At 37.3% G+C, this 17,876-nt stretch overlaps 1 protein-coding gene across 1 annotated transcript; it reads right to left on the bottom strand.

Annotated features, from left to right (window-relative positions):
* Window positions 1–948: 948 nt before the first annotated feature.
* LOC306896259 (caspase-8-like) lies at window positions 949–2,838 on the bottom strand (the record flags this gene model as incomplete). Its single annotated transcript, XM_079460062.1, has 6 exons — window positions 949–1,067; window positions 1,120–1,269; window positions 1,378–1,495; window positions 2,063–2,131; window positions 2,276–2,327; window positions 2,540–2,838. The coding sequence occupies 6 exons, from the start codon at window positions 2,836–2,838 to the stop codon at window positions 949–951; spliced, it is 807 nt and encodes a 268-aa protein (XP_079316188.1).
* Window positions 2,839–17,876: the final 15,038 nt, after the last annotated feature.

Raw genomic sequence — 17,876 nt, 5'->3', positions numbered from 1 at the left:
TAGCCCCCGACAGCTTTTTTGGTTTATCCATCTTTTTCAAATTCAAATTTCAACGACAACTCACCAACGTTACTGCGTACTTAACGTAACTCACGGCGCCCCGCCCACTCGCGATATTACCCTTCTATGTCTAAATAAATTATATGATGGAATCTTATGAGGGCACCGGTGCCGCCTAGCCTGTTAGTCCTCTTAAATGTATATAACTTTTTATATATACAATAACTTATATAAATTTTAGAAAAATGTATATAACTTTTATTATTTCACATTTATTAAACCATCGCGTTGGCGCCCCCCGTGGTGCGGCGCCCCTATGCGCCGCATATAGCGCATACCCACTTTTTGCGCCACTGTGTCAGCATTTAGTTCCTAACTGTCTAGTATCAAACATAGATGTTTTATTCTTACTTTCTCTTTATACAAGCCTTGTTACTGTACATACAAATTCAATTCATAACTTTGAGAAATGACCATAACCTCATATTTCTACAAACATTTTAAAATGAAGATCTGACTTTATCATTCATCCATATGACAGAAGCACTCCGGTCCTTCTGTAAGCTGTACCAAACTAAGACTGGGTAACAGAACTTTGCCCAACACAAACCCGTTCAGGAGCTCGAGGCCATGGGAAGGACGAGTTTCTTTCTGAGGGTATATCGAGGTTCGGGCATCTGCTTATGGCCCTCTTTCTGCAAGAAAAGCAGATGTTAAATTAATAAGTGTATAACCTTTTTACTAGAATGCCGTAATGGTTCTAAATGAGAGTGACTAACAGTAATAGGCGATCAACAGCCAGTAGCAAATAAATGGTACACAAAATGCTGGTTATTGAATTATTCAATTATTCATTGACTTCGCAACTTCACTTTGAAAGTGGAACATAAGATCACAGACTTTGCATTGCAGAAGATGGCACCACTCTGGAAACATCCCATTTTCAACTCACTTGGGGCAGAGATTCTCTAGCTGTCTACAGAGCTCCTGGATATAGATAGACCCTTCTTTGATGTGCCGGAAGCACTGATAATGCTCTATCGTGGCCATTCCAATAAGAAAATCAGCTATTTCGCAGAACCAAACTAGCATCTTCTTCATACCTTCCTACTTCTGTACTGTCCTCCTGTCCATCCGGCATCCACACAGCCTCCTGACCCAGATTACCTTGGCAAGCCTGAATGAAAAACAGCTTGGGCTTGCTGGCCAAGGACTTGCATGTAGCAAAGGGCAGTGTGAGTCCCTTTGAGTGTGATCCCTCTTGGCAAACTTCTTCACCACAAAAGGTCCTCTAAAACAAAAATATACATTGTTTGATGTTTTCTTCTGTAAGAAATAAAGTTGTCATCAATAAAGTAACAGAATTGTATAAAATACCTTCGTCCTTTTCTGTGCCTCTCCTGTTGGCCAACTTCACACTTTGGCACCTTTCGAAGTTGAAGTTATTGACGATGAGAAAGTATCCTACAGGCTGATGGCTTATGGCATAGTATTCCTTCAATATGAATACAAAACAAAGTAATAATTTCAAAAGTGTAACCCGACACAATCCGGCAAAGAGAATATGTTAGAAAGAAATGTCTTATATAAATGTATATGTGTGTATAAGAAATGAAATGTAATCTGTCTTTACATCTTCAAGTTTTTCTGGAGGCTCTGAAGATTCTCTCCTCGCTAATAGCAAAAAAAGAGATTCAGAAAGTCAGTGAGTACTTATTTCTGTAAAAACAAGAATGTTAATATGGTAAGCAAACATTATAAAACATAAGAGGAGAGTACAACTTACGTGCAGGTACCTTGTCTCTATAGGCTGTGTTAAAATAATATAAAAGGCAATAAAGAACATACTGATCCCTCATAGATATGAAAATATGCTCTTATGAACCTGATTAAACCTAAAAACATATGTTCCTGAACTAAAGATGTACAGACATGGCAGTGCATCATCAGTTTTGGTGACCTGATTAAGCAATCTGACCTAAATTAAAAAGTAGCTAAATGTATTAACACACATCTGAATTTTACTGTAACATTAATGACCACCGTCACACTTCCATCTTACATTAGCAATATTTACTTTAGGATAGTGGGGTCTGGCGGTTAGAAACTTCCTGTAGAGGAGGTCTGCCCCCTATTGGACAAAAACATTTGCATTTTATATAATTTAAGAAACATCTCAAACACATTAAGATTTACATGATCATTGAACACGGAAAACAATTAGATTTTTTCCCCCCAATATTTTGGGAATCTCCTCAGAGAGAAGGAACTTCACGGTACTAAGGTTTTCTTCAGTCATGCCTTCAGACAATTTATAAAGCATTTTTCTGTGATGAACAGAGAAACAAAAATGTAAGATCAAGAACTAACTATAGAAACAACTGTAGCATTTCTGAAAATAACCATTTGACAGAGGATACATCCCTTGAGAATTTACTTCTGCATGTGTAGTAAATAAAGATCTACTTTAAAATCTATTACATAATAAAATACTGCTTTGAAAGATTGCTTAACAACCTAGAGTTCATTTTCTTCATACCTGTATGGTGAGACCCCCTTTCTTGTGTCACTTGTTTGCAGGTGCCTCTCCACCTCCTCTCTAGACATATTGAGGATGACGAGCAGGTCAAAGCGCCCAATTGTGATGAGAAGCTCAGGGATGAGCAGTCCATCATCGAGCAGTCCCTGCTCTTCCAGTCGTAAAAAAAGATCTTTGGCATCACGTACTGTCTCCAAACGCTTTTTCTGAAGCAGATCCGTCGTGCAAAGAAACTTAAGCTCGTCCACTTCCTTACTTGTGAGGTCCTCATCAATCTCAAGCAGCTTTAGAATATTCATGTTGTGCTTAAAAATAAGAAGATACGTTAAAGGAATAAAGATTATAGGGAGAATGAAATATAAATGCACACATAAACTTTGTCAGATCATAAGCAAAAGTATGTATTCATTCAAAAATAACAAGTAACAATAGTGAAAATTAAACAAGTGAAGACAAGTACAAACAGAAATCTGCATATACTGTCTATATTTTAGAAGTGTATGATATATCATGGCACTTTATATGGTGATAAGCATAGACACAATGTCTCTTGCTTCATATTTCGATAGGTATAGCCTACTTTCAAATTAATGCTGCATAAGGTTATTTGAAATCCATTATTTGTGCCTGTTATTCGTGAGAATCCACTAGATGGCACTATGCGATATGTAACAGACAGTTTTATCGTAACATAAACAAACGTTACTGCGCATGCGCACTTTTGTGACCCCAGCTGAATTTACAATACACATTCACTAATAGTGCCTCGAGATTTTTTATGACAACAATCAAAAGAAACCTGGAAGAACCGTTACTTGGCAAAACTTGTCTCTCCAATATTTTGAATTTAGACTCCGATACCGAGCTCGACTGCTAGATGTCACTCTACAATACGGTATGATTATAATGTGACCGAATCACAGGTCCCATTCAATATATATATATTTTTATTAAATGATCATACAACTAAATTCAACAAATCGTTTATTTACTAAAATTATTATGGAGTAAAATCATAACATACAGTAAATTAGATATAAATAGTTATTAGACACTAGCCAAATATAAGGAAGTTAACTGGCGGTGATGCGCGCGCGCCCATCCGATGAAACGGTCTATAGACAAGACAAGCAACAGAATGAATAACCAAGTTGCAGTAGTCGAGAATAAAACACAGACATGTAGAAATTGTTTCTGAGATTTATTTGCATCATTGAACAAAACACCCAATGAAATGTTTAATTTAAACATTTTAATTTAGGGATGGTGAAAATATAGGTTTTCTGAGCATTGCCCTCAAGTGTCTCATAAAATGGTTCGAAGCTTTTCAAAATGGTGCCCACTAGCGCTATTGTCTGGTCAAAGAGTGGAAAAGCAGTCTTTGTGTCCATTTATATTTGTAATGTTCTCACTAAAAGTTGTTAACAAATAATGTATTATTGTTTTATGACATTTTTAACTTAAACTTATAATAACTTGCTTTATAATTGTTCGAGTTTTATGGTTTATTAGACATGCTTTTCGCTTAACACACCACTCTTGTTTGAATACAGTCTTTTTATTGTAATGGTTCTGTTATTCCACATGGTAGTATTGTGCGGTGTGAAATTTGGATGAATATTATTTTTCCAACAATATAAAATTTGTTTGTGGGATTTTAAACATGAATTTATAATTACAATGTAAAAACAATTTGGTTTTGGGGAAGGGTTTTGCAAGGTTATCAAAATGTTGTATAACAACATTTTTAGTTATATATCTCTTAATCCAGGTGTGACTAATTGAGATTTTGTGTGGAGGTTGTCCAATCTCTCCAAGAAATGTGTGCATTTCTTATTTAATTTTCACCAATTAAAGGGAATAACCATTTCAGATTATGAGTATCGAATAAATCAATTTGCGGATGACACAGTAATATTAACATAAACATTATTTCAGTTTTTTCTAGACCATCAGGACTATGTTTAAATTAAAAAAAATGTGAACTCTTTCCCTTGATTTATGTGATGAAGAAATTATTTCCATTCCTGTTAAATTTGAAGTGAAATACATAGGCGTTATATTGTCGAAGGAATAGGTACGAGAGAACAAGTAAACATTGAAGTGAAAATGGACAGTATGAAAAAATCTTTGAATCATTGGCTTATGATAGATTTGTCTATAGGCAGAATTCTCTTGACTAAAGCAGAAGGCCTTATGGCCTGTATGGTCATATCTTGTTTTAGCAGTTGCCATCATCATAGCTTCAATTTCAGCACATGCCCCTGTTAGAGTCATGATGATCCACTTGGCCGGTAGCGTTATCTGCTTGATTGGAGTTTGGAGTGCCATCACGGAAAAGGAGAATATCTGTTTAGGCAGCGTTACAAACGTGAAACAAACAAACTTAAGTAGTTGTCTTTTAAATACTACTGGTTAAATATATTTTCTTTAGAGCCTGCATAAACTCGACCACTCACTTCCCCATCTTGGAAATCCCCACACGCACCGATTTGAGCTTGAACATACCCCAGGTTTACTAGAAACGGCGTGCAACGGTGTGCATCAGGGTTTGAATAATTGTTTTCTTTTTTGGTGGGTGTGTCAAGAATATCAGCCCAATCAGCAGCAACTTGTATTTAACCCAGGGTATTAAAGAGACAGCTGGTACAAGTAAAGTCGTTTAGATATTTGTCCGCTGCAACTCGGTATACAAAAAGTGAAGATATAAGAAACCATAAAAGAAGACAAGTTGTTGTTATTCAAGCAATTAACGTGGTTATCCAGTATTCTGCTGTACTTCCTTAAATAAAAGTTTAGAGAAATGTGTTGTGTGTTATTCTAGGCACTTCTGATCTTTCTCTGTATGTTTTTAAAACTGCTCCAAAATTCAGAGTGTGAGTGTGTACCAAGTGAAACCTGCGGTATGGGGACAAAATGTCCTCTAAAAACATGGAATATCCAAACAGTTGTTCGTGTGGGGACATTTTTTGAGGAAACAAGCCTATAAATCATACAGAAAGATCTTTTTAATAAATGTAAATGGGCAGAAGGTTTTCTGTGATTATTGGGTTTAGGGGAGAATATACAGTTTTGTTAGTTCCATTATTAAAGACTCACCCCAACACAAACCGTTTAAATCTCTGCCCTCTGACAAGAGAAGTGCGAACTGAAGGACATTGGGACTGTTAAATGGGTTAAACAAGAACTGAAACTATAGCATATCATGTTAATCTCACTTAATTGAATACACTCATGCTAGTTTTAAAATAATAATTTAACTGTACAGGCAATTACACATATAACAATAAATGCATTGAACTTCAACTGCAGTTTTCATGTGAGGATTCATCAGAATTGATTCCTTTACAAAAAATGTATAGTTTAAAATCTTTTATTCTTATCAGTGTAAAAAAAGAAACAGTACATTACAGTTTTTCTCAGTCCAAATTGCTTAACTACTTTAACTATAGTTTAACCATGGTAATTTGTATTTTACAAAATGTAATCAATCCACTAAAATGAAAATATTACCACACTTTTACTATAATAAAATACGGTTTAAACAAGATACAATTTTAACTTTATTAAGAAGAGCTATAGAAACATAGAATAAAGATTAATCAAATTGTTTAATTACACAGTGCCTCACAAATAAAAAGCAGGAACAAAAGTGTTATTTTATGAAGCGCTGATTTGAATATAAACCTGTAAACAGATAAATATGCTGTGTTATGAGTTTACAGTCACAAACAAACAGTTGGCCGAACAACCTTGCTATATTTCTTTCATTAAAACCCTATAACACGTTCCTACGTGTGTTTACATGTTGTTAACACGTACCAATAGCGCCCGGTCGACAGAGCCGGTATTCTATCGTCTTAATAATGTGTTTTCCACCTGTAAGAACACGTTTGTGTCTGCTTTGCCTTTATTTAACATCGTATGATTCAGTATCCTCCAGCTAATAATTTTTTCATTCATTTAATGTCTGGTTTAGACGTTTATATGATGTAGAATGCAGTGGTGTGCGGTGGACTTAAAAAATGAGGAGGCAGATTTCTACCCATGTAATTTTTGTTCATCTCTGCACTATTAACAAGTGCGATTGTCAGAAAACCAGTGTCATTTTAGTGTTTATGTGTGAAAAAATCATTTTAATTACTACAAGTTCATTACAGTATGTACTTCAGATTTTTTTAGTTTCCCTGCTTTGGGAAAAGGTACATCAACACCACCTTCATCTTTTTCTGGAACATTTGGGATTTCCTATATAAGAATAACATCATTGTCAATACCATCAATTTAATTATTAGCAGTCCCAGAAATACTCAAAGCATTTAAGAGATCAAATCAAATAGATGTGACTTACTTTAGCCTTGCTGCTAGCCTGATCACAAGCAAAAGTTTTTGAACAAATCTGAACCACGTAATATTCTGTCAACAATCGATAACTCCTCTGCCTCCGCCATCTCCGACACGAATCCTAAACTCCGATTAATACAACTAATAAAACAATTTATTTAACGTTCAATCTAATTTAGCGCCCGCAGTTTAAAATGTATGACGAAGACGAGCAGGGAGGCGGGATCTCGCTGATGAGTTATCCAATCATAGCCCGTTGGAGGCATTGCCTCATCTCACGTGACTTTTCTCCATTCTTTTCAATTACTGAATTGAATCCATTTTGTAATGAGGCTATAACATGACAAAATGTGGAAAAAGTGAACTTTGATTACTTTCCGGATGCACTGTATCTGACCAAACATGCCACAGCCTTGAACCATTGTAAAGATGTGTGCTGTGGATTTATTACACGAGAGGAAATTAGAAAATCCTTGTGAAACATACAATAATTTACTTCATTTTTTGTATTGACTTAAATTTTTGTTAGAAGCCAAACTTGAAAATCAATTATGATTAATTGCAAAGTCCTATGACATAATCATCTAATATAAAACATTACACATTTAACTATATTGTGTCCTGTATTATGTTAATAAAAGTGGTAAATTTAGTGAAGCTTCTATGGACACTCGCATATTTAAGGACATTTTTTACCCCAAAAATTTAATTGACCCCATAATATACCTCCATGCCAATTTAGATTGTCTTACTTCACCCAAAACAATCAGTAATATTAAATACAAATCTGACGGTTTAATGTTAGCATTACCACAGAACTGTGCCCTATTTTAAAGCTCAAAAAATCTGTATATCCATCAGAAAAGTAATCTATAAGACTCAAGGTGGTTAATATATAACTTCTAAAGTAAGACACTTTTTGCGCGAGTAAAACAATTACAATATTTTCAAAAAGAATTAAAGATCTATCATTTTTATTTTAGGTTTATTTTAACTGATAGAGACAAAATACTTTAATAAAGTGACAGGACTAATCTGTGGTCCATATAGGGACAAAACCAATCTGCCAGAAGTCTTGCTGGTTGGTAGGGGATCAAAAACGTATCTCACTGACTTTAATGCAAATCAATTTATAAACTTCATATACATTTTCCCAGATTCTTTGGTTAATATTCGGTTTCTATCAGTTAAAATAAACCGACCATAAAAATTATAGACCCTTCTTTTCCTTGTAAGCAGGCAAAATTACAAAATCAGCAGGAAATCGAAAAATGATTTCCCTCACTGTATACACTCAGCTAAAGGATTATTAGGAACATCTGTTCAATTTCTCATTAATGCAATTATCTAATCAACCAATCACATGGCAGTTGTTTCAATGCATTTAGGGGTGTGGTCCTGGTCAAGACAATCTCCTGAACTCCAAACTGAATGTCAGAATGGGAAAGAAAGGTTATTTAAGCAATTTTGAGCGTGGCGTGGTTGTTGGTGCCAGACGGGCCGGTTTGAGTATTTCACAATCTGCTCAGTTACTGGGATTTTCACGCACAACCATTTCTAGGGTTTACAAAGAATGGTGTGAAAAGGGAAAAACACAAAAAAAGGGTAAAACACAGAACATGAATACTTTAACTTGTTATAAAAAAGACCTAGTAAATAATATCTAATGTCAGTAGTCTCCCGGTGGTTTATTTAGCATATTTTGCATTAAGTGAATGCTTGGCTGAAAAGATGCGTCTTTAATCTAGACTTAAATTGGGCGAGTGTGTCTGATCCTCGAATAGTGTCGGAAAGGCTATTCCAAAGTTTAGGTGCTACTTATGAGAAAGCTCGACCCCCTTTGGTGGATTTAGTTATTCTAGGTATTATCAAAAATCCTGCGTTTTGAGATCTTAGAGAGCGTGATGGGTTGTAGTGTGATAGAAGCTCTGTTAGGTAGGTAGGGGCTAAACCCTTTAAGGCCTTATAGGTGATTAATAGAACTTAAAAGTCAATATACGAAACTTAATTTTGGGTCTACAGTATCGAACGCAGCACTAAGGTCAAGCAGGACCAGGAGTGTGATGTTACCTTAATCTGATGCTATAAGCAGGTCGTTTGTAATTTTAACGAGCACAGTTTCAGTGCTATGATGCGAACTAAAGCCTGACAGAAATTTTTCGTGTATGTCGTTATTTTGTAAGAAAGAGCACAACTGAGTGCACACTACTTTTTCTAGAATTTTGGACAGGTATGGGAGATTTGAAATCGGTCTTTAGTTTCCTAGTTCATTTGGATCTAAGTTTGGTTTCTTGATCAGAGGCTTAATGACGGCCATCTTAAAGGGTCCTGGGACATGGCCTAGATTTATTGACGAGTTGATAATGTTATAAATGGGCTCAATTGCAACAGGTAGTAACTCTTATAATAATTTAGTTGGTATGGGGTCTAATAAGAAAGTTGTAGGTTTAGATGTTGCAGTAAGTTTAATTAAATCTTCCTGTTTTATAGGTGAAAAACGCTGTAGCCTTTCTTATGGAGCGATGGTTGGTGCTAATTCATAGGACAGATTTGGAGGTCGAGTTTTTACTATTTTGTCGCGAACAATTTTCTTTGTAAAAAATATCATGAATTCATTGCTACCGAGGTGCGGCGGAATAGCCAGGTCGGTTGATGTCTGTTTATTTGTTAATTTAGCAACGGTGCTAAATAAAAACCTTGGATTGTTTTTGTTGGTTTTTATGTTGCAAAGTTACGAAATATTCAATGTGTTGCTGACGCGGAGAAGCTTATTCGTGCATTTATGACCTCAAGACTTGACTACTGTAATGCGCTACTTAGTGGTTGTCCTGCATCATCAATAAACAAACTACAGTTAGTACAGAACGCAGCTGCCAGAGTTCTAACCAGGTCCAGAAAATACGATCACATAACCCCAATTTTATCAACCCTTCACTGGCTACCCATTAAGTATCGCATTGACTTTAAGGCTTTATAGGTGATTAAAATAACTTTAAAGGGTTTAGCCCCTACCTACCTAACAGAGCTTCTATCACACTACAACCACTCACCCTCTCAAGGATATTGTACCATGGTGCAATTTTTTTCTCATTAATCTTTTTTTACTTCATAGGTGCGACAGCTTCTAATGTATTAGAGAAAAAAGTTCCCAATTTCCTAGTCATGTCATCGAGCGATTCTTTGTTTATTGGTATGGATATTAAAAGAGTCAGATCTGGCAAGCTCTTGGCAATACTACCCTGTCGATAAAGAGTTAAAGGGCTGATTCCTGCCGTGCGTGATCGGTGACATCGTCGCTTTGAGGCATAATATCTATATTGGTTAGATCGACTCCGTGAGGGTGAATTTGGGATGAATTTCGACTCAAAATGATTAATAAATGCACGCACAGTCATCCGTGAACGTGATACACGTTTCATTTGTATTTTACGATTCACAAACAAATGCCTTATGATTTGATTCTGTGAAATTTAGATTTGAATAAACACGAAGCGATTTGTACAAATAGAGGCAGATTTGTGATCGCAATGTTTTATTTTGTGTTCATGTATATTGATTTTGCGCATACCAATGAGAAGTTGTGCATTTGTGGATCCTGTGACGCGCATTCATACATCCTGTTCTGTTCATTTGGATTTTGAGACTTTCTTTACGCGGTTTTGCATTGGACAATCCACACACACACAACTGCAGATCCATGCGCAACCGTGCAGAAAATAAGAACTACCACTAGATGGCAGGCTTAAGGACACCATAGGTGCTGGTCATATCATTAGAATATCATCAAAAAGTCGATGCATTTCACTATTTCCATTAAAAAAGTGAAACTTGTAAATTATATTAATTCATTACACGCAGACTGATATATTTCAAATGTTTATTTATTTTAATAGTGATGATTATAACTGACAACTAATTAAAATACCAAATTGATAAGGCGTTTAAATCTCAAAGACAAAGCATTTTCTCATAAAGTTAATAGATGTAGTTCTTACAGTTACAGTGCAGTAGATGAGTTAATGCAGTTATTACAGTTACAGTGCAGTAGATGAGTTAATGCAGTTATTAAAGTTACAGTGCAGTAGATGAGTTAATGCAGTTATTAAAGTTACAGTGCAGTAGATGAGTTAATGCAGTTATTAAAGTTACATATCCTTTTTCCATCTTTCTATTCTATTTTTAGCCCCCGAAGGCTTTTTTGGTTTATCCATCTTTTTCAAATTCAAATTTCAACGACAACTCACTGACGATACTGCGTACTTAACGTAACTCACGGCGCCCCGCCCACTCGCGATATTACCCTTTGTCTAAATAAATTATATGATGGAATCTTATGAGGGCACCGGTGCCGCCTAGCCTGTTAGTCCTCTTAAATGTATATAACTTTTTATATATACAATAACTTATATAAATTTTATAAAAATGTATATAACTTATTATTTCACATTTTTTAAACCATCGCGTTGGCGTCCCCGATGGTGCGGCGCCCCTATGCGCCGCATATAGCGCATACCCACTTTTTGCGCCACTGTGTAAACGCCACTGCTAATGCATCGTTAGCGCTATCTACGTGGATATTAAAACCTCAGACAATTAGTATTTTATCAACGTTAACCAATAGGTCCGATAGGAAGTCTGCGAACTCTTTCAGAAAATCAGTATAGGGACCAGGGGGTCTATACACCGTAGCCAATGTAAAAGAAAGCAATGTTTTTTTACTTTGTTAGGAATAATTATGTTCAACGCAAGCACTTCAAATGATTTAAATTATGCTCTGATCTAAATTACAGTAAGAACGTTTCTAAATATTGTAGCGACGCCACCACCCCGCCCAACCGGACGCGGCTCATGCATATAACAGTAACTTGGTGGGGTACACTCATTTAGACCGAAATAATCATTTGGTTTAAGCCAGGTCTCGGTGAGACAGAGTATATCAAAACAGTTGTCCATGATCATTTCTTTTACAATAAATGCCTTTGAATTTAGTGATCTAATATTAAGTAGGCCGAACTTTATGAATTGGTTTTGGTTGTTAATACATTGTCTTCAGGTTTAATCACGATCAGATTTTTTCTCGGACTTTTGCCAAAATATTTACTTTGTAGTATTATTCGGGGGACACATACGGCCTTTATATATTTGGAAACATTTTGGTCACATTTATAGCAGTTGAGGAGCACAGACTATGATTTTAACTTAAGTTTTAACTTACCTGAGGGAGACTTACCGGAGGGAGACGTAGTCAACAAGTGCGTAGCACATTCGAGATGTTGAAGGACAGGAGAGCCGCTCCGATGCTGCTGGGGTACAGGCCGTCGGGGCGGAAGAGCCTAGGTCGCTCCCAGAACAGATCAAAATTTCAACAAAGAGCAGCTACTGTTCAATACACAATGACATCAACCGTTGATTAAGCGAAAAAAGTCTACTGAACTTTTCATTCCCTCTTCGGTAGGTAGGCAGCGGTCCTGATACGATGATCCTCACTGCGGGCGATGCGTTGCGTACCATCTCGATCAGACTCCTGAAGTCCCTCTTCATGATCTCCAACTGCCGCATCCTGACGGGGCGGAAGAGCCTAAGTCGCTCCCAGAACAGATCAAAATTTCAACAAAGAGCAGCTACTTTTCAATACACAATGACATCAACCGTTGATTAAGCGAAAAAAGTCTACTGAACTTTTCATTCCCTCTCCGGTAGGTAGGCAGCGGTCCTGATACGATGATCCTCGCTGCGGGTGATGCGTTGCCTACTATCTCGATCGGACTCCTGAAGTCCCTCTGGGTATAATCTGCATAGCAGTGGAAACTAATTTCATGATTTCTAATAATGTAACTTGGTATATAGAGAATAGCAGAGGCCCTAAAACCAATCCTTCAGGTAATGATAATCCTTGCTGTGGGCAATGCATTGCATACCATCTCAATCAGAGTTCTGAAGTCTTCAGGATTTGGCAGTCGAAGATCCTGAAGATGATGTTCACCCACGCTGGCAGTACGACAGTTCCGATGTTCCTGACCTAGTAGAGGAACCACATACGTTTCGCACGATTGAGTCTACGATCACCACAGCATTGCATTCAGTCTCGCGGAGGGGGGTGAAGCAGTTTCTGGTGGTGATCTCAAAGGCAGGAGGTGGCTTATGTCCTGGCTCGCACCTTTCGCCGCAGACTTGTCACGGAGATGCAAATGTAAGACCAGGATTGACAGGTTGGGACTGAAGAATCCTGGATCATTAGACTATAATCTCTGGGGCGGACGTGAAGAGGTCCGGGGGTCCTGAGGGCGGTCATCTGCATTATCTATATGTTTTATCTAGGAATCTGAAATAAAAAAGTATATTGTCTGAATATTTGACAAGGACTACAGGTTTGACCTCACATTTCACAATAGACAACCAAAAGAAAAAAAAATGCAGAATATGGAGCAACATAAAAACAAATCTTCTGCCCTTTAATGTTTTGAGGACATGTGTTCTTTCCCGCAGTTTTCTTAGTGGCTCATGCTTCAAAAATTGACTGGTGACTATATTTTTTCTGGGTGCGAGGAGTATAAACATCCGGGAATTTTTTTTATAAATAACCTAAGCACACCCAACCAAAAAAATCACTGTCAAATAAATCTTAGCTGGTCTTAGGCTCAGTACCTCAAACCATTTGTGGAAAAGAACGTCTTTCAAACTAAAGCGTTGGTTTGGATCCTCCTGCAGACATGACTGGATCAAGCTGCAGCATTCTGTGTAGGAAGATGGAAAAGACAGTTATTACCTGAAATGTACCTGACTGCTCATGTTATTCCCTAAATCTTTTATCAAACAGCTTGGCAACGTTTAAGTTTTTTCTGCTATGTGTCTTTTTACTGTTTCATACAATTTGGAATTTCATTTGTCATGATGAAGATCTCACCTTTGGATAAGCCCCTTTTGGACCACTTATTATTTTTCATCTGGTCCAGGATGCGGAAGCCAGGATAGAACCCACACAGCATCGCAAACAACGACACCCCAAGTGACCACACTGTCGCTGGCTCTGCGTGGTACTGGAACTTCTCGTAATATTCAGGGCAGCAGTACTCCACAGCACCTTAAGAAAACATATTTCATCTGATTTATAACTCTGCATTACCAAAGGATCGAATCTTAATCGGAATGGCGGTTCATAAAACTGTACGTGTGGCCTTCAGACATGTCTTAAGTGATAATACATACCTACGAACATCTTGTATTCCGATGTCTTCAAAATGTCACCACACCCAAAGTCGATGAGTTTGACATCTAGCGTGTCTGTGTTGATAAGTAAGTTATCCAGTTTTATGTCCCGGTGGAAAACGCCACGCTCGAAGCATACAGATGCAGCTATGGTTGCCTGCCACATGATAATCTGTGCCAAACCCTCTGTGACTGTTCCTCCTTTTCTGCAAACAAAGGTGTGCAAATCCTGGCATGGAGAAGGACATTCTAGGACCATGACATAGTGGTTAGATTTGTCCTCCCAGTCCAGAAGTTTGATGATTTCAGGAACTGGGCTTCCGTTAGTCGCGAGGATCAGAAGAGCGATCTCCCGTGGAAGAGGTTCAGGATGACAGGGCTAGAAGAAATTTTACAAAGTAATGCCAATAACTTTATAACTATATATGTCAATAAAACAACAAAAACATTTTTTTTAAACTATAAGTACAGCATACTTACAATGCTGATGTAATCTGTGGCCAATGACTTTTTGACCAATTTTACTGCCACCTAATCAAGAAAACAAAAAAAACTGAGAATTGAGTAGGAAAGATTGAAAATGAATTCATGCATCGTTCAAAACATTAATGCTGAACAGACCTTTGAAACATTTAAAAAAAGAATAAAAGCATAAGATACATTTCGAAGGACTGCAAAGGATAAAGTGAGATAATAAAAAGATAAGCACAAGGTGGAAAGATGTAAAAATCAAACCTTCAAGCCATCGCTCACACGGGTCCCTTTGTAGACAGTTCCATAACCTCCTTGCCCCAGCTTTCTGCCAATTTCATACTTGCAGGAGTTTACTTCCTCTACATCTGTTTAAAGATTGAATGTTTGAAAGACTATAATCAATATTGTATTTGAGAAAAAAAACACAGAAATTAGAATATATTCTTAACATGAGCTGTGTAATTATATACATTCTTGTTAAAGTTAACCAGAATTCTGTTACATGTATTCATAAATGAAAAAGTCAATCCATCCAAGTGTTTAGTAAAGATTAATGTATGTCTGAGCAGGGGCAAATATCAGAGACTCAGTACATTGTCCCTTTAGTAAAACTTCAGGATAGGAAAGACAGTGTCCAGAAGACATTAAAACAGGGACACATTTGTGCAGATACTCTATGAAAAGTGTGTATGTGTGTTATGTTTTGTCGGTTGTGATTACACTTGTAAACTCACTCTCAGCAGCCACATTCAGGTCAAAATCCTTGAGCGACACTTCAGAACTGACGGAAGGTTGGGAGACATCCCTTGAGTCGGACCCCGACTGCACTGGAGTCTGGATGCTGTCAATACTCGGGTAGGACACAGGTCGGACCAGGGACTGGGGGTTGCCGACAAGCAAGTCAGCCAGAGAAAGAATTGGTGTGTGGAAGCTATCCTCGCTCGAGTCCGACACAGACCGGACCGGAGACTGAGGGTGGCTGACAAGCAGGTCAGTGTGAAAAAGGACCGCTGTGTGTAAGTTGTCCTCGCTCGAGTCCGACACAGACCGGACCGGAGACTGAGGGTGGCTGACAAGCAGGTCAGTGTGAAAAAGGACCGCTGTGTGTAAGTTGTCCTCACTAGAGTTGGGCACAGAGCGGTCTAGGGATGGTAGGACCGCTACATGGACCTGCTGTACTGAAATCTCATCTGTAAAGGGCAAAGATATCCAACATGACATCAATCCAATCAAATAATATAGAAATATTATCCTTATTATTATTTATGGTGGAATTTGGTTCATCACAACATTATTCCCATAATTACGTATGTGAAATGTAATGGTTTTGATAAGTTTATTATAAAATATTAGGGAAAAAATATATTCCTAAGTGATCTGACCCTAAACTTTTACATACACTCATAACGTGATGTTTTTTACCTTCGGTACTGTTGTCAGCGGGCACAACAGCTACTTCCGTAGCACTTTGAGGAGCTTTCCGGCCTTTCCTCCACTTCCAAAATCTCTTCTTCCTTTTCACTCCATCTCTGTTACTGCTTCCACCTCCATCAGGTTCACTGACAAGAGTTTCCTGCTGTACTGACCTCTCACCTGTAGAAGACATCAAACCCAAGTGATGAATGAAATCAAACAATATTCCAGAAATACTGAGAACTCACATAACTGGGCAAACCTATTGATTAAACACGTACAGTTGAGTTTTAAGGTGCAACTATTACACAAATTTCACTCAGAGAATATAAGAACCCAACATAGATAGAATAACGATTATAATTCATTGTTAAACTTGGCTAGTCACAACATAACTCAACACAACTGAGATGTTAATAGTGTTGATGATTTATACTAAAATATTAGAGCTACATTTCTTTTAGAAGTGATCTGACCCCATATGTTTACATACACGCAAGGCGTCATGATGTTTACCTGCGGTACTGCTGTCAGCGGGCACAACAGCTACTTCACTGGCACTCTGACCTGCTTTTCGACCTTTCATCCACTTCCAAAATCTCCTTTTCTTCACTCCATCACTTTTAGCAGATCCGTGTCCATCCGATGAACCGCCTGGCGGAGGTAAACAATCTCGCGAATTCGCGGTCGATCGTGCAGGTGTACTTTGGGTCGCTTCGTACACGCTATCGTCTGCGCTGTCAGCTTTAACGCATCGACAAATATTCTGACCCATCTTAACTTCAAGTCAACAGAAGTTAGTCAACGGTAAACAAGTTAGTCAACAATAAGCGCGCGAGTTGTAGAAGGAGTAAAGCGAGACGAGTTCTGTTTGACTTAAGATCAGATATGACCGTTACGTAACAGTGGGACGCCAAATGGAGAAACGTGATTGGCCAATTCCCACGAGAAGCACAACGCGCTCATTGGCCTGTTTGTTTTCGCGTTTTTAAAGAGAGAAGGAGTCTTGGATTTATTTGCTTTATTTAAAAGCGCTTTTTCTACATAAATAGACTGGAAACGTTGATTTATGATTTAGTTAAAAACAAGAAATCATTTTACATGATCATGGATTGCAAGTAACTTACAATACAGTCGAGTGAAAAATTGTGTAGCGTCAAATTGTGAAAGTTACATTTTTAAAGTGCTTATCAGGCTAATATAAGACACACCTCTTACTATATTGGAATAAGCTTATAATATGATTATAATGTGACCGAATCACAGGTCCCATTCAAAATATATATATTTTTATTAAATGATCATACAACTAAATTCAACAAATCGTTTATTTACTAAAATTATTATGGACTGAAATCATAACATACAGTAAATTAGATATAAATAGTTATTATTAGACACTAGCCAAATACAAACAGGAAGTTAACTGGGGGTGATGCGCGCGCGCCCATCCGATGAAACGGTCTATAGACAAGACAAGCAACAGAATGAATAACCAAGTTGCAGTAGTCGAGAATAAAACACAGACATGTAGAAATTGTTTCTGAGATTTATTTGAATCATTGAACAAAACACCCTATGAAATGTTTAATTTAAACATTTTAATTTAGGGATGGTGAAAATAAAGGTTTTCTGAGCATTGAGGCTTTGCCCTCAAGTGTCTCATAAAATGGTTCGAAGCTTTTCAAAATGGTGCCCACTAGCGCTATTGTCTGGTCAAAGAGTGGAAAAGCAGTCTTTGTGTCCATTTATATTTGTAATGTTCTCACTAAAAGTTGTTAACAAATAATGTATTATTGTTTTATGACATTTTTAACTTAAACTTATAATAACTTGCTTTAAAATTGTTCGAGTTTTATGGTTTATTAGACATGCTTTTCGCTTAACACACCACTCTTGT

The sequence above is a fragment of the Barbatula barbatula genome (assembly GCF_947034865.1).
Source record: "Barbatula barbatula genome assembly, chromosome: 7".
NCBI lineage: Eukaryota > Metazoa > Chordata > Actinopteri > Cypriniformes > Nemacheilidae > Barbatula > Barbatula barbatula.
The sequence above is the reverse complement of the archived record's forward strand: the minus strand, read 5'-3'. Positions and strand labels throughout refer to the sequence as shown.